We start from the raw sequence: 25,774 nt of genomic DNA, 5'->3' as shown, positions 1-25,774 counted from the left end.
ATTTTGGCAAAGCTGGCAATGGTTGTTATTATATTATAAATTTTGTTTTGTTGTGACTTTTTTCGCTGTTCGTTTTCAAATTCGAATAATGAAGGCGAATCGTCCTCAGAACAGAACTTGGTATGTAGTTGAGTAATGTTGAGTTATATGATTTAATTTATTTCGTGTAACCTCTGAATAAGTTCATGAATATTTGTAGGCTACAGTGAATCGATAATAATGTCGAAAACAGTGAGGGGTGATTATTTGAGAACATTAACAAAATGAATGGAACCGGCCCCAGGCAACTCTACAACGTATTGCCGGAATTATAATAGCCCGTCGCGTCTGTTCTTTCCATCCTCGTTCGTCAGTCGTGGAGCGATTTACAGCTCCGTTCTTCCGTCGTAATATTTTCCCTTATATGGGCTGCCTACTGTTGAAACTTAAATTTCGGCGAAAATTTATATTTATTTATTTTCTTAGCACCCAATAGATTCAGTTGATGAGCAGTGGCTCTTAGAATATAGGGCTTGTCAACATGGTTACAATTTTTATGAAATACATGTATATGATTATATACACTATTTCTAATGTATGTACAATATATACATTAGCTAGCATAAAAGTTATATTACAACTTTCTAATAATGGATATTATGTTAAACAATTAAAATAAGTATGAATTAGCAGAGGTCACATCATAGTTAAAATTCACAATTATTTTCTTATTAGGTTGGTTTGACAGTCATGTAAGCCATGCAATAACTCATTAAACTCTTAATTAAACTCATGCAATAACTCATCTGACGTGGGTTTTTAGAACGGATAGAAAACATGGTTTTCACATACTACACAAGTCCCTAAATTTACCTCGAAGGGTAATGTGTCAAACTGTTCTTTTTCATAAACCAGTAGGAATTATACCATGTATAAAAGGTAAATTTAGAGACGTCTCTAGTACTTCAAAAACATATTTTCCGTTTTTATTTACTTTTCGTTCCCGAAGCCGAGACATCCAATTATGGTATACGAATGTAAGCTATAAACTATTATTTTTTTACAAACTAGTAGGAATTATGAAACATCCCTTCAGGGTAAATTCAGGGACGTGTTTAGTGTGTGAAAACCGTTTTTACAGATTTTTTTTTATCCGTTCTATAGAGCCAAGAAGTCCAATAATTATCTAAAATGTGTTCAAACTTAAACTATCAAATAATTATGTAAGCTTCTAAAGATTTAAATAAGCTTCAAAAAATTAAAACTTAATACAATTTTGGCACACAAAAATCTCGAAACCATTTGGAGGTTATAATTATTTCTGGCTTGTTCCACTTGCGAAAAATATAGAGTGCAGTACACAACCCTCCATCAAACTAGCATGACACATGATGTGACCACTCAACCTTCAGCAAGTCTCCAGTAATGCTTTGTCTGTTTATTCCAAAATATTCTCTGTTCAAAAAAAAATTAACTCCACGATTATTTAAATCTGTAATGTTCAAATATACAATTTTTGGAATCCCATTATTATTTTTACGGAAATCAGTGACTTTAAAACTTTGTTGTGCTATGGGTAACAGCTATTTTAGGGTCTATAAAAGACCCATTGTTAATTGTCAAAATAAGCCAGTCTGGTTGTGGATGTGTGGTTGCAGCGAGCAGCAGGCTCGGTTCATACAGGAGCGTATATCCACGGTGGAGAAGCACTTTGCCGAACTCTGCACGTCGTTCGCGGCATACACGCGTAAGGCCTCCAGGTATGTTCATTGACGGTGTGCTTCTCTGATAGTTGTGAAACTGTACATTAGCACAATTATTTTTTATGATCTGGATTTTTCAACATAGTAAATTAAAACAGCAAGCATCTACCGCAAGATCGGTGTATACAGGTTTATGACATCATATCAGGATCAATGGAGAAACTCAGATATGTGGCACACAGCTATGACTGTGTTGTAATATTGTGTGCGGGTTTCTGTCGTGTTTGCAGGCTGAGATGTGTTGTTATGTTGTGTGCGGGTTTCTGTCGTCTTGGCAGGCCGAGATGTGTTGTAATATTGTGTGCGGGTTTCTGTCGTGTTGGCAGGCTGAGAGACAAGGGGGATGAGCTGTCGCAGACGGTCCAGAGCTACGCGGAGGCTGAGAGCGTGAACAGGTCGCTGAAGACCGGCCTGCTCAGTTTCTCTGCCGTCATGGCCGCCATTGGAGACTACAGGTGAGGGCCTGCACCTCTGGCAGGCCCCCGAGCTTGCCTGAGTGGCTGCTACAGGAGGAGGGAACTCTAAATGCAGCAGGAAATTCAAGCACCAATTCACAATTGCAGTTACAAAGCCAATATCCCATACCGAACTTAGCTTGTTTGTTTTTTAAAACAGTGATCGTTAGGATGAGAAAGTTGTCTGGAAAAATATAACCACATATTTTCATGTAAATTTTTTCCTATTTTCCATTACTAACATTGACTTACATAGCTGATTTTTTTAAAATTATTTATTACAATTTTTTTTGATACCACATGTATAGTCTCTGGGATGTGTGTCAGTTGAAAATGTATAATACTGGTACAAGTACTGAAACACAATTAAATTTGTTAAAGATTAAATACATGTATCAACAAAATTAAAAAAAATATATCAGAAATTTAACAGAAAGAACAAAATTTGTTCAACACTAAAAATATAATAAATATGGTTCCAAGAAAGAAAATATAAATGATAAGCACCAAAATATGTCACAATAATTAAAACAGCATCAGAACTTTCTTAATAACAACCGGCGGCTATCACACGGTTGTACATCTACATTATTGTTTAGTTAGGTGTATTTTTTGAAGTGAAAATGATTCACAGGTGGCGGGGTAATGCGAGGCTCCAGGGTTGGAGGGGATACATATAACGAATAACGTAAAGTCAGAAAAATCTGTATGCTGGTTTTTTGTTGCCATGTTCGTTGAAGTAGCTCGGCTTCTGGGTTGTAGCTGCGTCCTCGGCGAATAATTCACCGACGTTTTGGTCGACATTGCAGTCACCATTATCAGGGAGCAGTTACCTACTGTAGGTAGCTGTAGGTAACTGCTCACTGATGATGGTGACTGCAATGTCGACCGAAACGTCGGTGAATTATTCGCCGAGGACGCAGCTACAACCCAGAAGCCGAGCTACTTCAGACAATGGCTGTGGAAAGCCTGCGAACGTTATTGCCACGTTCGTCACAAGGAATCGGTTTTGCGGGCACTTTCCCAATAGTACGCCATGTCGGAGAAAGGTTCATTCGAAAGAAGAAGCAAGTCAAATTTTTGGCGTGACGACTCGCAGCACATTTAACTGGATTCAGGGCCACAACTAGAGTCTCTGGCACCCGGGGCATGAATGGATTCATGCGCCCCCCCACCACCACCCCCCTCTTTTTTTGCACATACCACACAAAAAAAGCGGGGGGGGGGGACCTCCCACGGGAAAAATGGTGCTATTTAAGCGCATTTTCCATACCTACATGTAACAGTTTCTGTGCTACTGTAACTTCCATGCATCAACCCACTACCAGTTGTAGTAGGGAATTACAATGCAAGCCGGCGATTTCGGCGCCCCCCCACAGCTTTGCGCCCGGGGCGTATGCCCTGCTTGCCCCCCCCCCCCCCCCACCCCTTAGTTGCATCCCTGACTGGATTAACATGCTTTTGACGAGTTGAGCACATTTCCATATAATATGCTTCCAGTTTTCCTTAAACAACAGTAACCATTGTTCACGCTACGGAACGCAGGGCTCGAGCGGCGCCGGGCTGTGTCGCAGGGACGCCCACGTGCAGCGCCTGGAGGCCAAGGTGGCGGGGGAGCTGGGGCAGTATGACGCGCTGTGCCGCCGTGTGCGCCAGGAGGTGAAGGAGGCTCTGGCCGTGCGAGACCGCGAGCTGGCACGGCGGCGCCAGCTGGACCGCCTGCGCCAGCGCAACCCGCACAACCGGCACCAGATCGTATCCTCGTGGCGTGTCCCGTACCTAGCACAGTGGCGCACGGTTTCACATTTCTAATTCAATATATGCTTTTCATGTATTTTCTTCATAAACAGATTACACTTGCAACCCCTTTTGTCACAAGGAAAAATTTAAAAAAAAATCATCTCGCAACCCCTTTTGTCACAAGGAGTAATTTAAAAAAAAAAAAATCATCCAATTGCCTGAGACTTCTATCTTGTGGGAAGCCTGTCGAATTAACTTAAAACCACAGGCAGCCGTGTGAGCAGGTGTGGAATCTTCCATAGTGGCATGAGCCTGGTTGTTACCTACGATCAAAAATTGAGAATCAGTAGTATACTTAAGCTATGACTCTGAAAATACTAGTGAAATGGTTTACGATTGTCGTGCAAGAGTTTTGGCCGGTTGTGTGGTAACCGAAAGTTTAGTTTAAGAATCAACAGAGATGGTTATATATTGTGTTAGTTATTCATAACCGTTATTCATGATCTAGAATGCACAAAACAGGTCACTGGATGGTGTAAGCTCCAGCAAAGTTGTTGGAACGTCGAGCGCTGGTATTCCACGGTCCGGGTGTGGTCCTTGACGCGCGACAGTCGCTGGCAGAGTCGGAGCTGCTGAAGGCGAGCGCGGACGTGTCGCGCACCGTCAAGGCGCTGGAGGAGCAGACGAGCGCCTTCGAGAGACGCAAGCTGCGCGACGCCCGCACGGTGCTGCTGGACTTCATCACCGCGGAGATGAGCCTGCACGCCAAGGAGCTGGAGCTGTTCACGGCCGCGTACCGCGACGTGGCGGCCGTCAACGAGGACGCCGACCTCCAGGTGACCTGCCCCCCCGCCCCTGTTCTACCCTATCCACACCTATCCTCCCCTATCCTCACCTATCCTCCCCTATCCTCACCTATCCTCACCTATCCACACCTATCCTCCCCCCTTTGTTCCCCCCGCCAGGGGTCGGCGGTGCACTTCAAATGGACCTACTTATGCAAAAAGGAACCAACCCACAATTTTATTATATTTTATTTGGAAAATAAATAAAATAGTATAAGGTTGATCGTACCGCCGTTGCTATTATTATATCTGTTTTTATACTAGACCATTAAAATTATACCCACATTATGTTATCAATAGGAGAATTACAATTTATAATTAACTTTAACTTCAAAATACTCAGAATAGGTTTCATGTGGGTTGGTTCCTTTTTGCATAACTACGTCCAAATATGCTTGATAAATACTGGACGCTTTGCAACTAAAGCAAAAAATAATTACAGGTGGTCGGGAATGACATTTTTTGGCTTCGGGGCGGGATTGGACTTGTGTATGATTGGACTTGCGATGTTTTTTAAATTTGTGTAAATATGTTGGGACACTGAGACATTCCTTGTATCAAGACTGTGTTTGAACTTCCCGCGCTGCTGGCCGAGGTAGCGCCACTATATGGCAGTGCTGGCAACTAGTAGGTCTTTGTTATTGCGCCGCCGCGGTGAGTCGTTCCGTCAGGAAGATGGTGTTATCAGTCCACAGTCAAAACGGGACGGGATTTCGCTCGGGAAAGATATTTGATTTTCAATGACAGGATCGGGAGCAACAGCATTAAAATTATGTCGCTTAACTTGGTATGCAGGAAAAAAAAACATTTACGTATTATTAAAATTTCTCTCAAACCAGCTAATCCATCCCATAAACCATTAATAGTCCCAATTGATTTCAAGTTCACAAAAAAAAATATTGATATACAAGGACAAATAATAATTAGGTAACACATAATTCCCTGTTCTGTTCCGTAAATTTTCATGATACGAAAGAATTACTAACTCATTTGTAGCTTTAGGATGTATAATGTGTCTGTGTGTGCCTGTTGTTGAACCATACTCAGTTTTTAGAACAGAAGGGCAGAAGTGAATTGCATCCTGTTATCAGGTAATTTCTTTAAGAATTTACAAATAGGTGCTTAATTAACACCTGGATATATTTTGCCACTACTGCTAGGAATGTCATATTTAGAAACCACACATTTTTAAATCATAAAATTTACTGTAAACATGTTATTACGTCCACTTTTGAATTACATTCTCATTTGCTGTAATTTACTTTTGATCATACATGATGACCAACTGCAAAAACTTAAAACATCATTGCTGATGTTCTGAAAATCCAACAGAAAATTGTGGCATAAATATTTGCAACCAAAACGGTTTCTTTTGGTTTATTTGTTAAAAATTAAGTTTATGTCATTTTGAAAGTGAAATGTTTGGCAACATTTTTCATTGCTGCTCTCGTGAAGTTTACAATGAGATGAGACCTAAAGATAACGGTAAAGTTGTTTACGTTCGTCAAATGTAAAACAAAAAATTAAAAATAAGTTTGATCACATTGATTACTTAATTAATTCTGAGTTTTTACGTTTAACAGCGTTTATGATTGAGTGTTGAATGTGATATCTGTACGGTTTTTTTTTTGCAAAGTTGCTGTTTGTTACGTGACACAGATTGTGACGAAAACAAAGTACATAATATTTTTTTTTTGTAACATAAATATTAGTTTGTTGGTGATTTTATTATGAAAAAAAAAATGGTTTTCCCAAAGTATTATTAGAGGAGAAAAATTATTTTCCAGGAGTTCGGGAATGGTCTCTTTCCCAACTGTTATCAAGTTTCGGGACACCATCCAACTCAAAAAATAATTATGATAAAACAAAATAAACGTAGTACTGATTCAATCATTTGGATTTAACGAACAGAAATGCTTGTTAAAATATGAATATTTGGGTGTATTAGGGTTGTGTGAACATGGTATGCTGAAACTTCAAATAATTGGGACTTTTGAAATGAACTGAAAAAAGTGCAAACTGGGCAGAAGCGATGTTGGCGCACCTGTGCGCTCGTGTTGCAGGACTTCCTGCAGGTCAGGGGCGGCCTCCACGCGGTAACTCTCTCGCTCATTCCCTCACGGTCTCGTCGTGTTGCACGCTGCATGTCCGCACTGTGTTTGCTTGCTTTCTCGTGCTGTCGACGCTGTCATAGGTACTGTTCCCCTTGGTGCTTGTTGCTCGGCGACTGACTGGCCTAGAGTACCAGTTGTGGATAAATACCATCAAATTTACATCACATACATGATAGCGAGAGATAAATCTGTAGTGGGAGAGAGAATATTAGAAGGCTGAAACATTTTTACAGATAATATTCATGTGATTTAAATGGTCAGTCTCCATAAATACCTATTTATATTTGAATGTGAGGAAAAATATAATAAAACGCAAGTTGGCTAAAGGTTGCTAGGAATTATTTCATGACTTGCAGTTTGATCCAGGACTTGTTAGCAGACCAGACCTTGACTTTGGCGGTTTTCCTGAGGAAGTTACTGGTTGTGCTTTGCATGGCTGTGAATGTGTGTTTTACATTACAGCGTGGGTTTGAGTTATCTTCACAGATGAGTGTGGTGATGCTTCAAGCCTGACTCATATCACATGAGCACAGGACAAGTGCTGACCGCTCATTGTCGCAAGCCTGTCCGTGCGTTGCCGAACGTTGCTCAGCTCCTGATAACACTCGGTGCACAGTGTGTTGTTGTTGGTTGATTAACTGTGTTAGCACAACCACGTAGTTATGATTTCATCACTTGGATGTAATATGCATTATTTGCACTTCAGTTTGTGTTAAATTGATTCTAATATCAATGGAAAACAGCACCCTAATCTTTTATTTAATGTCACCTCTTTATAAGATGTACTAGTCTTTTTAATTATCACTTGCAGGCATTTTTTCAATAAACATTATATTTCTGGCTGAACAACAAATGCGAAGGATGTATTGAGTTAAAATTTAAGAAATAGCTCTTTAAAAAAATAGTAATGACTAAAAAATTCTACATGGCATATGAGATTGAGCTTCAAACTTTTTTTATATATGCATTAGTTTTATTTTAGCCTAAGGCTGCAGCAAAACCCTGTTAAGAATTTCCTTGAAAATTTTAAACATATTAAAAGGATAAAGTAGTATGTATTTGTAGGTCAAGTGCTAAATTTTCTACAACTTAGGCAGGAAATTTTATTAAAAGGGTTTTACTATGTGTGTGTATAAAATGCCTTTCACAAACCTTTTATGGATGAATTAAAAAAAAAATTAATGTTACATTCCAGTAAATACAAATATTTGAAAATCGATTTTAACTCTTCGACCAGCCATTGCAAGATGGCAGCTGAAGCACTTCAGGTGAAGGTAAAAATGCATAATCTAGGGAGAAATCACTGTGACTTGCAACACTTGTTTAATTTTTAAATGTTTCATGCAGTGATACATTAATTATATATGTAAACAAAGCTGCCACTATAAATATTGGTAGGCAAGTAGCTGATGTCTCCACCTTTAATAAATGTCGGGGAAAGCTCTAGGATCGCTCAACATGACATATAAAAAGAGATGCAAAATTACTAAAAATAAAAATCCTGGTTAACTTGAGATTCTCTACTTTGAATTCATAATTTGTTGCCACCCTTAAGTAATGAAATTTCTTGAGTAGTGGGGAAGGGCTAGCACCATTTTAGCAACTGTGTGGAAGGTAATGTGTGTTGAGTAACAGGAAGTTCGTGGGTAATAACTTGTGCTATCACTGTGCACGTGAGCGTAGATCGCAGGACAGAATTGAGTAGCCCCTTACTGAAGGGGTCCAGCTGTGTTTGCAAAATAGTGACTGAAAAGGGGTTTGTAAATGTATATGTCAAAAATATATTTAATGGAAAAACATTCCATTCATTTTAATTTTTTTTTTAATTTATTGCACACATTTAGGCCGACATATGGGCAGTATACAACATACAATCACCCATCCAACGATGATTTGTCAGTTAAAACCAACGCACAAAACTCTAGGGCCATAACGTGTTTCCCTTGCAAATCCCGCAGATTTGCGCTCCCTCGATTTCAAACACACTTAGCTAACCAACCAGTGCAAACCTAGCGAGGCAGTGGCCAGGGCTGGAGGGGTTCCCGCGGGTGAGGGGCGGAGAGGTGCGAAGAGCGGACTGCTTGCAGGAGTTCCAGGCAGCCATGCGCGTGCCGGAGACGCTGGCACGCCTCGACACGGTCAAGAGGATGTCCTTGCGGGACTCCACCTCCTTCCTGGCGAACCTGTTCAGCACGCCCACGCCGCCGGCGCGCCTCGCGCGGAGTCCCCCTGCGGTGGGTACGCACGCTCTCGCCTGTACCGTCCGTGCTTCCCTGATCATGCCTGCACAATCAGGGAAGCTAGAGATTCACCATCTCAGATGCATGTCGTACTGCTTTTTGGGAGAGAGATCAGTTCAATATTCTTAATGTGGTTGACATGTTGACTTAATCCATCCTCTTCACAAGTTTGCAGGGGGGGAGGGGGAGCAGGCAGATGACTAATCACCTGTAAATTCTGGGCTACTTACTGTTACAGCTGTTTCACAGTCATTAGCAACAAAGAGAGGACAAATTTTGAGACAGCCATAATTTTGTTTGAAATCTTAGTTTTGCTATGATTGGTTGGCTGCTTGTAGCCGTGATGTTAACTCTGCTCTGCGGTGTCCAGGAGTCTCCGAGACGCGACCACGACTTCGCTGCGGACGACGTCTCCTCCGCCACGTCAGAGGAGACGCAGCGTAGGCACGAGAGTGGTTTCTTCAAGTGACGAGTGTCTGCATGCCTGAAGCTGCTTGTTTTTATATAAGGAATATTTATTATATCTATCTGTAGTTCAGTTTTTTTTTATACAAAAAATAAAATTTATCCTTGACTAGTTTAGATTCTCTGACCGCCTACATAACTTACATAAACCATGTTGTCATTTACTACATACCTACAAAGAGAATTGGTGCCTGGAAAATGCAGTGTTTGATCTGATAGTTTTTGAAAGATGCACTGACTATGCAATGAGTATGTGAAGACTGAAAGCCACAGCAGCTGGACATAGTCACTAAATTACAATGGCCTTGGTTATGCCATCCACTTTTAAAGCATATGCTCTGCCTTTCCTAGATCCTTCTCAATCCATGCCTGTAAACCAAAGACCATCACCTCACCATCAGTCTAGGTATCCACACAGTATCTAGTCTGAATATTGGTCAGACTGTATTCTATCCTCGGCCAATACTCGTTAGCAAGTCGTAATACAATTGCGAGATTTTTCTACATGCAATGTTTAGAGTTGTATTGTTCCTTATTGCTTCACTACACTAGAGAAACCCTTGCGGATTCCTGACAACAGAAACTGGCTATCCCAATTAACTTAGTTTCAGTTGCAATAATTTGATGCGGCAAGTTACTTGATGAGCTCTCACTAACCCTTAAGAGTCTGATGATTTTTTTTTACTTGTATTCTTGTGGACAAGATCGTTAGACGGACACACACCATACAAGTAAGACAAGTTATAGAGGAAGTCGCCCATGATTATGACCGACAGTATTGTACCATCCCGGCACCTGCCAGGAAGCCATTGCAACAAACTCAGGTTCTCCCAGACGCAAGTGCATTTCATCACAGCGTCACCTCGCCGATGCCGTAAATAGTGCATTGGTTTGAACCTGGATAAAGGCTTCCTTGGAACACCAACACAAAGGACTGGGTCGATAAGTCACACGCGCTGTACATGGAAATAATAGCGAACTTCCATGTCAACACTTTACCAAACCTTACTGCGCATCGCAAATCTTTCGAGTAAAACACACCTTAAAAACTGTAAAAATTACATTTTATTGCATCAAAGTTACTCTAGGAATCGCAAGAGTTCGCTGCTCATTAACGTGAGAAACACAATACAAAGAAATACACAAAAACAATTATTTGGTGAGAGAGCGGGTCTACTTGTCCGGTCCCTCGACGCCCGCCTGGGTCATGAGGTCGGCTATGTTCTTCTCCAGGTCGTCTATCCGGTTGCCCATCTCGTCGAGTGGCTGCAGTTGAGGAAGCACTCCGCAACAGTTGCCTCAATCGGGGGTTAAACTACATGATGTGAACATACAGACATTGACTTCCAACAGCCAGGCCTTGATTTATAAACGGGCCAACCGGGCATTTGCCCAGTGAGCCAGTTTTTGAAGTGTGTGAAAAAAAAATCTGACAATAATGCAGGGACTGGAAAAAATAATTTTTTTTTTTTTCACATGTAATGATTTGATTTTCAAAAATACATGTCAAAGGAAATATAAGTTTGTGCACTATTGCAGTACGCTTAAAAATACTAGGCCTTAAATCAACTACTTTGTAAAAATTGATTTTAAAATCATTAAAAAAAATACACAGTATAATATAACTCATTATTACGGTAGTTATAACAGCCATATAAAATCAAGAACCATTTATCTTGTATCTTTCAACGAGCAATTCTTGTATGTATGTATATATAACCTGAATCTTGGAAACCACTCCAACTATTTTCATGAAATTTAGTATGCAGGGCAATAAATCGATCTAGCTAGGATTCATTTTGAGAAAATGTCATTTCATCCGTGTTTTCATCAATCAACTTTATCGATTATCAACTTAAACATAAATGACTCTTCCTGACATCTATTGGTGAGTAATAATACCATTTTTTTTCTTATTGGGAGTAACTACTTTAACGACACAACAGTCATCCAGGTACTTAAATTTAAATAAGGAAAAATTCAAACAGCCTATGCATTTCAACAACCTTTGTATTTAGTTGCAGAGGTGGTGTTTTAAAAGTGATGATAAATAATCTTGAATTTGTACTTTTGTATGATCTTTGAGGGAGATGGAAAAAAGTGGAGGAGGGGGGGGGGGGGTGCCCAGAGCGTCGTAAGTCGGGGCCTGGCAACTGCCATTCCTGCAGATGACTTCACAGAATTACAATCAATGGGTAGAGATCGGCAAAATTCGCGGTTTCAATGGCCTTCAGGATAGACTGCACATACCCCTGTACACTCGGGCAAATAACGCAAGTTCATTGGCTGCCGACTTGTAAGTCGTCTCAGCTGGTTTGTCTGTGATTCGATCCTTCTTTGGTTGAGGGTTTATAACTGGTTGAGATTCGTCCAGATGAACAGTATGCCAATAGCAAAATTATCTAGGAGGTGTATGTGTTTGAATTCTAGCCTATCACCGAATGAATCCGCGAATTTTGCAGGTCTCTATCAATGGGGTATTATCCTAAATTATCTTGTGTTCATTAATTTGTTTTTGTGCAAGATTTTTAATAAATTCACATTATAACCATACCTAACTAAACGTCTCCCTTGGACAAGACAAGTACCACTTCCTGTCCACACTTTTGTTCACTTTGCACTCAATTTCTTTTGCTATCATTACAACTATAGTATATGCCATGAACAAGTACACTTTTCTGTAAAGTAACTTTTTATCATAATTCCTAGTTTGACATGTCATTTCCAAGGGGGAGGAGAAAAGGTAAATGGTTGAACATACTAGTTCTTTGAAGAACACGGTACTTTTCTCTAGTAAATAGAATAATTTAAGTGGCTTTCCAAGAAGTGCCTCATGTGAATAATTAATTTAAAAAAAAAGTGCATGCACTTGGGACAGACTATACTTTTGGAATCATGTTTCTGCAATGGACTTCCTTACATATCTGCAGCTATAGTACATGCAGAATTTATTAAATAGTTCTATGCACAGCAACTGCCACTCCTCAAATTATTTTTCTTGTGTATAACAACATGATGTGTTTTACGTAACACCGAAGGCCATTCCATTACAATATGTTTAGCCAACACTTAAAATATATAATAATGTATAAAATTTATTTTCTAAGCATAGTTTAGGTGTGTTTATATTCTAAACAAATCTCTAATCTCCAGTGAGCTTTGAAAAAATATTAAGCGCCAAATACTGTTTTTCACTTTATGAAAATCGAAGTTGACTTTTGTCTACATGCAAGAACTGTGTGTGTATAAAAGAAGGTGGTTAATCGTGCGGATCTAATTTGCTGACGCAAGCACCGATCTCAACTGGGGAGCGTGTTTGTGCCAGGCGCAAGTGTAAAAGGATATTTCTGGTGATGATCTGGTCAGACATGGTCTGGAACTTGTCTTGCATGCCCTGAAGCAGTGTCTGCACCTGGAACATCACAAGGGAAGTGCACAAGACGGCAGCTAGGTCTAGTGTTAAGTGTGAGCGCTCTGGGCTTCAGAACTTTGTACATACCATCCATCATACTTTATAACCCGTCCTACATGCGAAATATTCCATGGAAACTAAGTCACCCAACTTTTAAAACAAACATGGCTACCCTAAAGACGTTTTCCGGTGACGTCACAACCTTCCAATTTTTATCTGACATAAGGTGTTGGAAGCGAAAGTTTGAGTATTTAAGCGGGAAATGGCTGTCTCATTGGTGTTACAAAAAAAAATACCACAGACCAAAACATATTTATTAAAAAATAAAGAGGCGGTAAGAGACTGGACTCGCATTCCAGAATTACTCGCTCAACCTGATTTCGGTTTCTAAATGTGAATGGAAAAGAAAGGTGAATTTCGCAGGTTATCTAACCAAGACACGAAAGGCTGTTAACCAGCAGCACTAAATAATGTTAAATAATAAGTGTTTACACGTAATACACACACAATCATATATTTCTGTGGGTTTGAGGTGAAGAGAGGGTGACAGTTCCATTCGCTCTTCCGTAAGACCACCACTGCTGTTTAGCATGACTACTAAACCATACCCTACCTAATTAATATTGTTATTACTATTGCAGTTAAGGGAAACATTGTAGCTTATTTAAAAGTACGTGAAACAAAAAAATTCCCGTTCCAGCAGTTGAAGTATCTACAGGGTCTTTTAAACAAAATATGAGTACGAGGAGTCCAAGCTCGACAGAGGTGAAACTTCTTGCTTATTGGTACAGATAGAGATATTAATAGCATTTTTTTTATTGAAAAAGATTTAATAATTGAGAATATCAAGGATCAGGTATGATCACAAATGAAAAAATGCCTTTTTCTGCATCCTGTACTTTCAAATTCGTTTATTGGCACCAGTGGCGTAGCCAGGATTTGTGTATGGGGGGTGTTAAGAAGCATGCCCCCCCCCCCCCCCCCCCCCCGGAGTAAAGCGGTGGGTCCGGGAAAATTTGGATTTTAATGTGTAAAATAGTGCTATTTTAGCAGTTTTCAGTACTTAAATTTAAATATTGTAATGGTAAAAATTTTATTAATTTTAATATGAAATTTGTTTGAGTGATGAATAAGAAATTAATGGTGCAAATTGGGGGGCGGGGGGGGGGTTTGAACCCCTTAACCCCCCTCCCCTGGCTACGCCCCTGATTGGCACTAATCTACCAATATTACCAGTACACATTGGCGGTGAAACAAAGAATATGTATTGCTTTAATTGTATCATTTAATTCACTTAGATAAACATAAATGTACTGTAAATGGTTGTTTCTTACGTATTGGGTTAACTCCTGCACATTTTTTGGATCATTGCTGTTACTTCCCGCGTAGTTTTGTTGATCGTCGGCACTTTTCAATTCCTGTTTAATGTCAGCCATTATTTACTCTACAAACTTCATGCAAAACTGACGATCCAAATAAAAAATTATAAGTCCGTCAAGTGCGCCTAGAAATTATGTTTCAATAGTATAAACACAGCGCGTTAGCAGCAAAGATATATCCGCCTACCGTACAGCCGTACCACTCGGGGAATGGCACAAGGCCGTCAATCACACGCAATTTAGCGCCTGGTACACAACGGTACGGGTTTATGGAAACAAAATATATAGCGTTCAAAATACGTTTTAATAAACTACCTCTTATATAATTCCCGTATGATTAAAAAAAAAATTACCTATTTAAAATTACTATAACTAATACGTGAAGTTAATCTATAAAATTTTAAATTAAATCAGAAGTAACATTGGATTTAATTTCTCTTGATGACGTTTATATTGTTTTACAATTGTTACTCCGCGGTTTTACTTAACACTAGAAAACATAGTAAATAATAACAATGTTAAGGACTTTCATTACAGTTTATCAATATTTATAACTTTGAAATGGCATCAATTGCTTTTCTGCTAGAGGATGCTTCAAATTTACTTCTCGAAATACAGTTACGAGAAGAGTAAGTATTTTCAAATTTTAATGTTTTTATAACCCAAATTTTTATATAAATATTTCCTGCATAACGACATAGACGTACAGCAACAAAGAAGGATATTTACCAAATGTAACCATGTTAATGGGCACAATTCCCAAAAAATAATTATTTTTTTCCTGTAAAAAATTAAGGAATATAAAAAAGAGTGTATTCCTACGACACACAAACCATCACAAAACTCATTCAAATTAGTCTAAGGTGCGAAACTAACAGGGGCGGATGCGGGAGAAGAGGGGGGTTATTGAGGAGTCAAAGTTATAAAACTCTTTTCTAAATATTTGAAGACAGTATGTTATTGTGTAAAAGCTACATCGCGTATGGCTACTACTGGAGATCCATACACCAGTGTGTATTCTAGTGTCAATAGTCAAGTAAGTTATTTTAATTATGTTGATTTAAATTTTGAATTATTTATTTATTGTTCAAAATCCCCCTACTAACAAAAAAAAATACATGTATCAAGCACTAGAAACTGTTACCCAGGAAACTTGATATAAGTACAAAAAATATCCAATTTTGTATTTTAAGTCATCTTCGATTTTTATAAATGTGCTCCCTGCACCACAGCACAGAATTTTCTACATGTAAATATAAAAATACAGCTTATAGGCTTATATAGTATCGAGATTTTGTGGTCCACATCTACAGTCCCTAAACATAAATTATATTTATCTATCTCGTGTTCATATCGGAACTATGTCACAGAAAGCATGCCTTCATTACAGTGATATATACCTTGACAAGGTACTGTTCTAGACATTATGCAAAGACGAGGTACCAGTACTATCCACAGCTGTAATAGCGTGTCCTGTCAGAATGACAGGAAACGAAGGAAATTCTATGGGAAAATGTGTGCCCATGCAGGATTGATGGAAAATTACGTACGGAACGAATATATAGGTTCCAGAGTGTAGGCAAAAATATGGTTGAATATGTAACTGACATTTGTGAGCAGGTAAATGCGATGAACATTACTTTAAATAATGATGATTTTATTTTACTATTTGTTGAGAACATGCTGCCGGAGGTGCGGTGGGAATGCGCGTTCATTGAAAAGCTTAGAACGTTAAGAGACGTCTGCAAGTGGGCTACCGAAGTAGACAATATTTGGTGCGCCGTGCAGGAGTGTGAAAATAATAAACAATTTTTAGGGACAACAATAGTTGTTTCGCGGGGTAAGAAATGCTATAATTGTGAAGACAATAATAATAAATGTGGTAAACAATTGAGAAGATAAATTAAGGTATCACTTGTTTTACACGTGGAAAGGTATGGCATTATGCCACGCAATGTGAAAGTGGTACTAACGGTAGTCCGGAGATTTCAGACAAAAATAACTAAAAATTTACGTATTTATAATTAGGGAAATAGTTGTGGAAAATCGCTATGAACGTGGAGTTCAAGTTGAGATCAAAATAAAGTTTAAAAATAATATCAAAGGTCAAGGCGTTTTCAATGGTGAAAAATAAACACACACACAAAAGGGAAATGTGAAGTTGAAAAGTTAGACACTTTACATGACAGGGAATTATTTTGTTGCCACTGCCTGGAGGTTGGTCATATGAAAACAGTATGATAAACATGTTAAATGAGAATGTCAATAAAAAATATTTTAGTCACAAAAAATCAAGAAATAAGCAGAGGGTATTTTTGTTTAGGGATTGGTCATTCTGAATTAATGTTATTACACAAAACCGTTCGAGAAAAAAATTAATCCCATTGATTTTGTCAATTGAAAATTGTAATTTATTTCAAGCGAAGTTTAATCCAGCAGCAATGATGATTAAAAGAGAATTATTCCAAAAACCGACCTCCGTAGCGCAGTCGGAGGCTTGCGGTGCGAGGGGTTCTGGGTTCAAGTCCCGGGTAAGACATGGGTGTCAATTTACATTCAGAGATTTGATTGATAAGATATGATAATGCTTCGAATAAGGACACATTACCCTATGGTCGTGGGCTTCAGGCTGTTGGCCACTATCAACTACAAAAAAAAAAAATTCCAAAACTCCTGATCACAGAGCTATCTCTTGTTCCTATGATCCTCTGCTGCTCTCTTGTTTACATTGAGAGTTTGCAGGTTATGTTGGTTATAATTGCTGTTATGTTGGTTGTCAAATGTGTTTATAGTTAATTATTATTATTAAAACTAAAAATTAGTGACATTGAAGACAATTTAGTGTCTGTTGGCGTGAGCAATGAAGGCAGCCGAAAAAGGAAGAAAAATAGGGTTGATGAAAAGAGTACTTGCAATTCAAAGGCTTCAACACATACAATCCTTGTCGACACAATAGTAAGCACTTTCAAGTGCAATAAGTTTTCACCTAATGACTAAGTACTTTAGGAACAAACTTTTAGTGTCGGATAAAGTAGCTCAGGGTAACTTCAGTTCTAGTTTTATTGATGTTCTCGCAGTAAAACGGCGCAGACCATTGGCCACAAGCAATAACAGCTGACCAAAATCTGGTTCGACCAAATATCGCTTAATAACGTCCAAGGAAAAAAATGTTGCCTGTTGCAAGAAGCTTTTCATGCAAGTAATGTGTGTGAAATCTGCCAAGTCTGAAGGTGAGCATCTTTATGAAAAAATAAGTGGAGACCGAAAGTCTCATAAAAATACAGCAAAACGCCTTGTCAGAATTTATCAATAAGATAAGGGGAACAGAAAGCCACTACTGCAGGAAAAAGTCTAAAAGGATTTATCTCAGTGAAAACGTAAACATAAATATACTGTACAAGTTATACAACGATGCCCAACAGGATGACAGCCTCAAAGTCCCAAAATATCTATTTAGAAGAGAGTTTTAAAAATTCAACATTGGATTTAGGTCACCTGTGTCTGATGTCTTCAGTTATCGTACAAAGTTCAAACATTTAATTGGCACATAGGACGGTCGCAACCAATGAGAGTAGAGTAGGAAACCATTTTGGTGGGACTAGAGAAATGTTCATATTTATCAATCATTTTGGAGCAAGAAATTGTTGAGATAGTACAATGCTGAGGTGTAATTCCTGCTTTAAAAATGAATTAATGCTATTACTTATAAGTCCCTAGCAAAAATTGTAAATAAAAAAAAGTGTCGTGGTTAGAATAGTTAACTCAAAAATTACATAAATTGCTGGTCAGATGTCACGGGATAATCATTTGGTAGTAAATATAGTTACTTGCACTGCCAGCAGATGTCGGATACATTGCAAAATTTCATTGGCTGAAATTAACAGTTAAGATTTCAGTTGTGAACCCACTTGTCACAGGTGGTGCACATGGCCTGTTGTGCGTTCGCCTGTGTTAAACACACATGGTCTGCCTGCAGCGATGCCGAGCAGAACAGACTCGGAGAGTTCCTGGCCGCCCGCTGCATACAGAGCTGCTACCGAGGCTGGCTCGCCAGGAAGCACTTCTGGATGCTGCACGAAGCTGCCACGAGAATACAGAAGGTCTGGAGGGGATACTCAGGCAGGAAGCTGTTCGTGTCGCTCCTTATTGTGAGTTCACTCACTCTCGTGTTAGTAATTTTTTATTTTATATTTCCAGACTCATGTAAGCAAATTTCAATAGTAAAAAGCAATTATTTTTTATTGTCTGTCTGTTTGCAATGCATGTTACTTAATAATTCAGAAATTTCTGCATTTATTTAGGTAATATAATTTGTTAACAAAAAAATAACTTTTAAAAAAATTATATAGGTATTCAAATCTGACAATAACATTTTAAGAACAGCTGATAAGAGTCAAATTATAATTTTTTTTGTCTATCCTACAAAATCATAATATTACTACCTATGTAGACTCCGTAGAGCAAAATTGACAATAGAAATACTGTCAGTGAGTTTGGTACTTGAAGATAAAGAGACATTAAATCAGCTGAAATGCCAAACCAGAGTCACCCATTGTGCTTCTGTACTTCCAGCTAGATGACTTTAGTGCTATAATAAATTGATATATTTGGGGATGTCAATGTAAAAAAAATATCTTTTTCCCAAATCAAGCAGTAATATAGTCCATCAACATTCAAAGAGCAGCACTGAAATGTAAATCCAAGCACGACGCCCCACAGGCGCGGGTGGAGGAACTGAGTCGTCGCCACTTCGACACCATGGCCACCATCATCCAGAAGACATGGCGGGGGCACGTGGTCAGGACTCGCGTCTTCGACTACTACTTGTTACGGTCCTGGATCCGTGGTGTCCTCGGCAAGAACGGCGAACTCGCCCAGCGGATGATGGTGAGCACCCCTGCAGATGCTGCAGATGCAGTAGGAGCGTGTAAGCTGGGTTCGTGCGCTCACGGGCGAGGTGAATGCTTCCAGGTGTTCAAGGCAGAAGTGGAGGACCGCATGAAGGATGAGCTGGAGGAGGAGGCCCGGGAATGGGTCCTGTTCGTGCTCTTCAAGCTGCACCACCTGCTCAGGACTCACTCGCAGCCCGGCATATACAGTCTCCAGGGGAGCATGTGAGTCCTCGTGTGCTGGACACTCATTCAGCCGTCCCCTGCAAGTCAGTGTATAGTACATTTCATTACATCTCGTCAGCTAATCAATGCTATTCAACAGCAACAGGGATGTGGTAATGTCCGGTGCTAAAGGGCCATGCTGCATTTTCTTTTGACTTCTTTTGGGAAAACAGGGAACATTTAAATCAAGATGGCTGGCCTGAATTCAGAAACTAGGTAACTTCGAGTTCAAGTCCGTTGCGCTGTGTGTAGAGGCATGAGTGGGTAATTATTGTGGCATAATTATTTCCGTTAAGAATATGTTTCTTGAAAATTTTAAGTTATTGGGTACCAAGCTGCAACCCTTGGTAATTTAAGATACCAGCCTCGAAATTAAAAACATGTACAGCATGTCCTGCTATAGGCAAGGGCACATTGATCAGGCTAACTGCGAATCTTGTCCCTACCTCTGCTGTCTCCTGCAACTTAGATCAAGTCACTTGCCCCTTCATCCGCTACTTGGAAAATTCACGTGCGACATAGAAGTTTCTGTCACACAACAGGGTACAACTAAGTTATGAGCTGCGTTGACTGTGTATGTGTAAGTGTTTGACTGTTATGAGAAACTGTTTAAGTTAGAACCCAAGGGGAGACAGGGATTGTGGATTCTAGGTAATTTTTCCGATGCCTTATGGCCATCCTTTCTTCAAGCTGGTTTTCCTTTGAACGGATCGAGAATTCCATCTGCGACATCTGCCTCCAGATGCTTTCTCAATAAAACCCTAAGAGCACAATGAAAGAAAAATATGTTTTGGTGTAGGTTCCAGAGCAATATGTTAGAAGGAATCCTGGAAGCATCTATACCTCACCTGCACTCCCAGAGTGTGTCACCTCCATTGCGAGTTGCGGTGCACCTATGGCATATTCCGTACATCAGAACTACGCCGGTGCAAGTCTGGGAGTGGTCTGTAGTGGTTCTACCTTGGAGCCTCAGCCCTGAACTCCGCAGGAAGGATGTGTTTCACGGGGCTGTGGCGCTAGGGTGGAGCGTCCCTCTGTTGCAGGGAACTGTCCGACCTGGAGCGACAGCTCGCGCACGTCGCCGACCACATGAAGGCAGTGCGCAAGAAGCGGATGTCACTGCGCAAGTGCCAGGTTCGTGCCCTGGTATGTCAGTCTATTACTCTGAACACTTTACGTCAACTTGTGAGGATCATCTTTATTCAAGGCTGTTTGGACTCTTTAACAGGCACATTGCCTACCTTACAGCATAATATAAGGAGTAAAAACTTTTCTTTTAATTTAATATCCAACAGACCGGGGAAAAAAAAACCTTTGTCAAGAATTTAAAGGAGTGAACAGATATGCTAGGATGCATTATCACCATACCTGGGAAACATCTACTGGTCGAGAGGGTGTATTTTAGTGTAGATTTGTAACACTAGTCTGCGGAGCTGGTGGCAACGGCCAGCGACAGCAGTGATGCAGTGATCTGTCCTTGCAGGGCCGCTGCCTGGCTCACTGGTGGAGGAGCGGCGACTGCGGTGACTCCCCGAGGCTGCTGGTGGAGGAGCCCCGCCGAGACGACGTGACGGGGACTCCTCCACAGCACAGCCCGTAATGACGCATTGTGTAGCACCACCGAGCACTCGTACTGCCGTCACTCAGAGTAGTTTACAACTTGTTCCCTTTCAGTAGTGAAACTGGAAAAAATATTATTAATGGACTCATTACCTATGAATAAACAAAACATCGTAATAGCTGATATTCTAACATGCATTCCAGTGTAAAACATATTGCTTTGTAACACTGTGCTCATGACAACTACACTATATTTATATTGTCAAAATAGAGTACCCATTAAATGTTTGGATGGTTATCAAATGCATAGATCATCTATGTATGTGTGTGTGTATATACACATATATATTCATATAGCGATATAATAGCTGTTAATGACTTCATGGGTCACCACAATACATGTTCTCCCGGTAATAATACATTTGCTATAAATACCTTTTTAAAGTGATTTCTAGCAAATATATGCCTAAATGATGACCTAAACACATAATTTTTATCATATTTATCTACAGGTTGTTTTAGTTTGAGAACAAAAATATTTTTAATTTAAGCTCAATTCTTTTGTGGTGAATTAGGGAGTTTTGTTTTCATTATTTGCTGTTCAAATGTATGCATAATGAATTAGCTTATACAGTCAATATCTTGAACTTGGAATAATGCAAAGATTTTTGTTGTTTGGAGCAAAGCTCCTATCCCGTATGACATATCTGAGCATGAAGTATTAGAAAGTACATACCTATTTGTGAACTTAAATTATTTTGATATTTGTATCAAATTAAAAAAAAATCACAAGTGCCTCCTGTACATTTAAACTAGCACCAGTGTTCCAATGCGATTCCTATTATCCTCACGTAAGAAACCAACATTTTCTTACTTCTGGCGATATGTTGTCATGTGTCCATGCTGTGTGAGGTTCTCTGCTATATTGCTTGAAACACATCACAGCAGAGTCAGGGGTGAAGGTCATGGAATATAGCAGATGGAGCCTTTGTACTAGACTCGGCTTTCTCTCGCCAACAGTGGATTTCTCATGGTGTTCCCAATTTCAAAGAGTAACGTTTTTCCACCTTATTGTGGTGGTGCATATCGAGCCACGTTCTCTTTTAAACTGCCAGCTGTTGAGATCACCGACGTGTGTTCCTCTTCATCCCGAGGCTGGGTTGGAGGCTAGAAGTCCTGCCGAGACTGTTGGAGTGCAGGAGAACATGCGGTCTCGGAAGTTGTAGACAGAAGTGTAAAATGTTGTTTGAATGTTTCAAAGAAACACGTCACCCTATAATTGCTATCAAAATTGAAATTTGATTTCTATGTCTGAACAATAAGTATCAGTTGAGTAATGGTTACCACCTGATGGGCGAGGCAAGCGGAAGAGGGAACACGGCGGGATGGAAGACGGGAGATCCCTCCGGTGGACCGGCCACTGAGCAGGCGGCACGGTGTGTCCCCCGCAGCATGAGGTTCCCGCTGGTGCGCCACGATGACGGAGACCTGCGGCTGCCGCCCGGGCCCTTCCCGACCCCGCGTCCCGTGCTCAGGCAGCGCCACCCCTCGGGCGACCTCGGGCCCGAGTTCGTGACCCGCGTCGGGCGGGGCGGCTGCCGCTACCAGTGACCTCGGTGCTCCAGATACATGCATGGTCGTCCACATTTACATTTACATTTACAACTGATTGATTTATCAGCCGTACACCATTACATTATCTTTGAAAGATTTGTGCAATGGGAGTGCATGACTTGATGTAAGCTTTTGGACATACGCCATTGCTTAGCACACATATGTCTGTAGAAGAAAACTACAAAAAAAAAAAAAACAACAATTTTTTGCTTAATTAGTGTTTTTTTGTCATTTTTTTTTGTAGTTTTCTTCTACAGACATACATGTACTAAGCAATGGCGTATGTCCAAAAGCTTACATCAAGTCATGCACTCCCATCGCACAAATCTTTCAAAGATAACATCAATGCCCGGTATGCATATTTCTCTGAGGAAGTTGGAAAATATAACGATTGATCTATCACAATGTTCCAATAACTTGACTTTTCTCTGTAAATGTCAGCAGTAAGGGAGTCAGTCATTCCTAGGGGACTCGCAGTCAAATCCCCGGTCAACAGCAAACAGGCTCAACAAATAACCCGGAAAGCCAGCCATTAGCTAATGAGTGAAAGAATTGCCGCATATCACTGTCAAAAATCACTTAAATGCTTAGCAATGGCGTATGTCCAAAAGCTTACATCAAGTCATACACCATTACAGTTTTGCACTCTTTGTCATGAAAAAAATTCAAAAACGTAAATTAAGAAATAAAAATGAAGAAATAAACCCACACAGGACAAGCCTAAATCAGCTATGTCAAACAGATAAACCAGTGTACCTAAGCAGGTTAAGGACAACACAATACAACAGCACAGATGAACACATTTAAAACATAAATATCAGACAGCACAAGAATTCCGTGAAAGGAATTTAGTCATGAAAAAAATAATAAAAGCACAGATGAACACTGGGATAGCAACAGGCCTGTACTTTGTGGGCATGGTTTCATTTTTATTTCTTTATTTTTTTCTTCTTCTTGAAGTTATCCATGACAAACAGTGCAAAACTGCAATGGCGTATGTCCAAGAATTGGACTAAATCAAAATTCCTCGTTGCATTAATAATATAAAGAATGTTTCAATTAATTATTTAAATCCCAGAAAAATTGTTAATCTTAATTCTCATTTACGAACACAAGAATTTATGGTAATCTATACTTACTTAGTTTAGTTACATTTGGTATATGTGCATGTATTCGTTGAAACTTTTTTTTTACAAAATTGTTTTTTTTTTATTATATATGTGTGTGTGTGTATATGTTAATGTTCCTGGTTAAGTATAAAGTGGGAATTACAGTATGAGCTTGCAGATGTAATTAGACCATGAAAGATCTTTATAATTCAATAATTTATGAACGTGTTTCCACAAACTCGTTTGGAGAGAAATATTCCGGTCGCAGTAAGTCCAGTTTGACGTAATGACCAACCATGTGAAGTTCATTCAATCTGTGTGTATGTATGATGCACTTAACAACAAACTTGGTTACTTCAATCAGTTCAATATTGTTTCAAGACAGTGAGGTAAGCCTGTGAAACCCCACAATGTTTTTCCAGGCTGGTTTATTTTTTTAAATTTTTCTTTTCCAGGATAAAAAAGAAGACATTTGAAGATATCCAGGATGGTGATTTGTCATTGTAATTAAATTCATGTATGATGTATGCTAGATTTATGTCCAAATAAAAAGAAAAAATAAATCAGACTAGCACAAAGGTATATCAGTAACAGTTGTGTGTGTTTGTGTGTCTCTCTCTCTATAGAGTTAAGAGGTCACCATCATTGTTGGTGGACAATCTGCTTCTACTTAGTTCGTGGGTTTTTGGTGGCAATGGTGATCACTAGATGACTCGCTCGTCGTGTGGGAACTTGTAGCGAAGCAATACCGACTGATCTGCGACTTCAGTGAGACCAGACAAGCAAGTCCGATCAGTTCCTGTGATAGACTGGTATTTCTATGCCCAGCATTTGAAACAGAGTGGCGGGAGATGAGTTCCCGAAGCGTAGAAGCTAGTGCTGGAGTCTGCGATGACAGACTGGATAGTTTCGCTAACTGCCAGCATTCTTTCACTGGCGACAGGCGACCTGTCGCTCGGTCCCTTATGGAGTGAGATTCAATGTGAGAGCTCGCGATTAATTAACGTAATTAACTCATTAAAATTGTTCTAACACTAACTTCTTTACATAGTACACATGTTGACTGGAGTCTGTGGGTACGAGTGCTATCGCCCGCCACCAGGGGCGCATGTGCCGCTGTCACGGTCCAGACGCGTTCAAACTCGTTGCGGACAGAAACGTCCGAGATCCTGAACTTGCTCAGTAGTTCTTTCTACCGCTACCAACTCTTCTTCCTGGACCATCCTTCTGTTTCCTGTAACGAACATGCCTGCGTAATGCATGATTTTTGCACCCGCATGAAAGAGCATGTTTTACCTGAACCCAACTTATTTAGTTCTAGAATAATCAGTGAGGGGAGTTAGCCACGGTGCTTATCGCTGCCATGGCTCCCCTACTAGCACATGATACATGCGACCCCTTGTGCATGGCTTAAACCCTGCATGATTAGAGCATATGGGCTTCGGCCTGAGACACACTTAGTCTTCCCTGCCCAGACCCCTCCCGAACACACTTAGTTTAAGTTAGGTTAGGGAAAAATATATTAAATTGATTCTTTAAAGTAGTTTTTTTTACAAAACCAACTAGCTTCATGGGAATTGTAAACTTTTAGATTTCTAGCATTTACACTTAAGAAATATAAGAAATGATTTTTCTTGAGAAAAGATAACTAAAGCTTTTATATTTGGGTTTCAATTGTTTTTAATACTTCAAATTGTTTAACGATTAATATGTATAATTAAATGTCAACATTGTATGGAAGACATAGGTAATACTTACAGAAATGCATATGAAAGCTACATTGAACATTGACTACTTGGAAATACAATTGCTGTGGCTTCTGTGTAAAGGGCACATCGGGATATAATGAGTAAATAGTATCAATAAGGACTGATTTAAGCCAGTGAAAATTGTCTCTTTGTAACCTTAAGTTGCTATATTTTTTCTGTTCTGTCCGCTTATTTATTTCCACTTTCACCCCCTGGAAGGGATGGGTCCGAACACCA

At 39.7% G+C, this 25,774-nt stretch overlaps 3 protein-coding genes across 8 annotated transcripts; 2 read left to right on the top strand and 1 right to left on the bottom strand.

Annotated features, from left to right (window-relative positions):
• Positions 1–9,710, top strand: LOC134538949 (CBY1-interacting BAR domain-containing protein 1). 3 transcript variants are annotated; one of them, XM_063380566.1, is made up of 7 exons: positions 1–120; positions 1,638–1,739; positions 2,069–2,197; positions 3,772–3,952; positions 4,549–4,773; positions 8,984–9,130; positions 9,507–9,710. In XM_063380566.1, exons 1-7 carry the CDS (start codon positions 89–91, stop codon positions 9,603–9,605), a joined length of 915 nt encoding a protein of 304 aa, XP_063236636.1. In that variant the 5' UTR covers positions 1–88; the 3' UTR covers positions 9,606–9,710. The 3 variants fall into 3 exon arrangements, with proteins under 3 accessions (XP_063236636.1, XP_063236637.1, XP_063236638.1); XM_063380567.1 differs by having other exon boundaries at positions 17–120; positions 8,984–9,134; XM_063380568.1 differs by lacking the exon at positions 3,772–3,952 and having other exon boundaries at positions 17–120; positions 4,559–4,773; positions 8,984–9,134.
• A 933-nt stretch (positions 9,711–10,643) lies between these two features.
• LOC134538951 (heat shock factor-binding protein 1) lies at positions 10,644–14,659 on the bottom strand. Its single transcript, XM_063380574.1, has 3 exons — positions 14,348–14,659; positions 12,947–13,013; positions 10,644–10,863 (listed from the first exon to the last, which is right to left on the bottom strand). The coding sequence occupies exons 1-3, from the start codon at positions 14,447–14,449 to the stop codon at positions 10,775–10,777; spliced, it is 258 nt and encodes an 85-aa protein (XP_063236644.1). The 5' UTR covers positions 14,450–14,659; the 3' UTR covers positions 10,644–10,774.
• Positions 14,660–16,789: 2,130 nt separating this feature from the next.
• Positions 16,790–24,371, top strand: LOC134538950 (spermatogenesis-associated protein 17-like). Of its 4 annotated transcripts, none has more exons than XM_063380573.1 (7): positions 16,790–16,923; positions 18,369–18,540; positions 19,112–19,279; positions 19,364–19,506; positions 20,550–20,640; positions 20,990–21,102; positions 22,518–24,371. In XM_063380573.1, the coding sequence occupies exons 2-7, from the start codon at positions 18,460–18,462 to the stop codon at positions 22,675–22,677; spliced, it is 756 nt and encodes a 251-aa protein (XP_063236643.1). In that variant the 5' UTR covers positions 16,790–16,923; positions 18,369–18,459; the 3' UTR covers positions 22,678–24,371. The 4 variants fall into 4 exon arrangements, with proteins under 4 accessions (XP_063236643.1, XP_063236641.1, XP_063236640.1 ...); XM_063380571.1 differs by lacking the exon at positions 16,790–16,923 and adding an exon at positions 17,093–17,622 and having other exon boundaries at positions 18,310–18,540; positions 24,245–24,371; XM_063380570.1 differs by lacking the exon at positions 16,790–16,923 and adding an exon at positions 17,095–17,622 and having other exon boundaries at positions 18,310–18,540.
• Positions 24,372–25,774: the final 1,403 nt, after the last annotated feature.

This window comes from Bacillus rossius, chromosome 14 (assembly GCF_032445375.1).
Source record: "Bacillus rossius redtenbacheri isolate Brsri chromosome 14, Brsri_v3, whole genome shotgun sequence".
Classification (NCBI taxonomy): domain Eukaryota; kingdom Metazoa; phylum Arthropoda; class Insecta; order Phasmatodea; family Bacillidae; genus Bacillus; species Bacillus rossius.
Note: the sequence above shows the minus strand (reverse complement) of the source record. Positions and strands in the feature narration are given on the sequence as shown.

Excerpts from the sequence above, each read along its gene's own strand:
- LOC134538949 (XM_063380566.1), top strand. The coding sequence starts at position 89 with ATGAAGGCGAATCGTCCTCAGAACAGAACTTG. Across the intron at positions 2,198-3,771 it reads GCCGCCATTGGAGACTACAG|GGACGCCCACGTGCAGCGCC; the intron begins GTGAGGGCCTGC and ends GCTGTGTCGCAG. Across the intron at positions 3,953-4,548 it reads CGCACAACCGGCACCAGATC|TCGCTGGCAGAGTCGGAGCT; the intron begins GTATCCTCGTGG and ends GACGCGCGACAG.
- LOC134538951 (XM_063380574.1), bottom strand. The coding sequence starts at position 14,449 with ATGGCTGACATTAAACAGGAATTGAAAAGTGCCGACGATCAACAAAAC. Across the intron at positions 13,014-14,347 it reads TGCAGGAGTTAACCCAATAC|GTGCAGACACTGCTTCAGGG; the intron begins GTAAGAAACAAC and ends GTGATGTTCCAG. Across the intron at positions 10,864-12,946 it reads TGACCAGATCATCACCAGAA|TCGACGAGATGGGCAACCGG; the intron begins ATATCCTTTTAC and ends AACTGCAGCCAC.
- LOC134538950 (XM_063380570.1), top strand. The coding sequence starts at position 18,319 with ATGGCCTGTTGTGCGTTCGCCTGTGTTAAACACACATGGTCTGCCTGC. Across the intron at positions 20,641-20,989 it reads TGTCACTGCGCAAGTGCCAG|GGCCGCTGCCTGGCTCACTG; the intron begins GTTCGTGCCCTG and ends CTGTCCTTGCAG. Across the intron at positions 21,103-22,517 it reads ACTCCTCCACAGCACAGCCC|CATGAGGTTCCCGCTGGTGC; the intron begins GTAATGACGCAT and ends TGTCCCCCGCAG.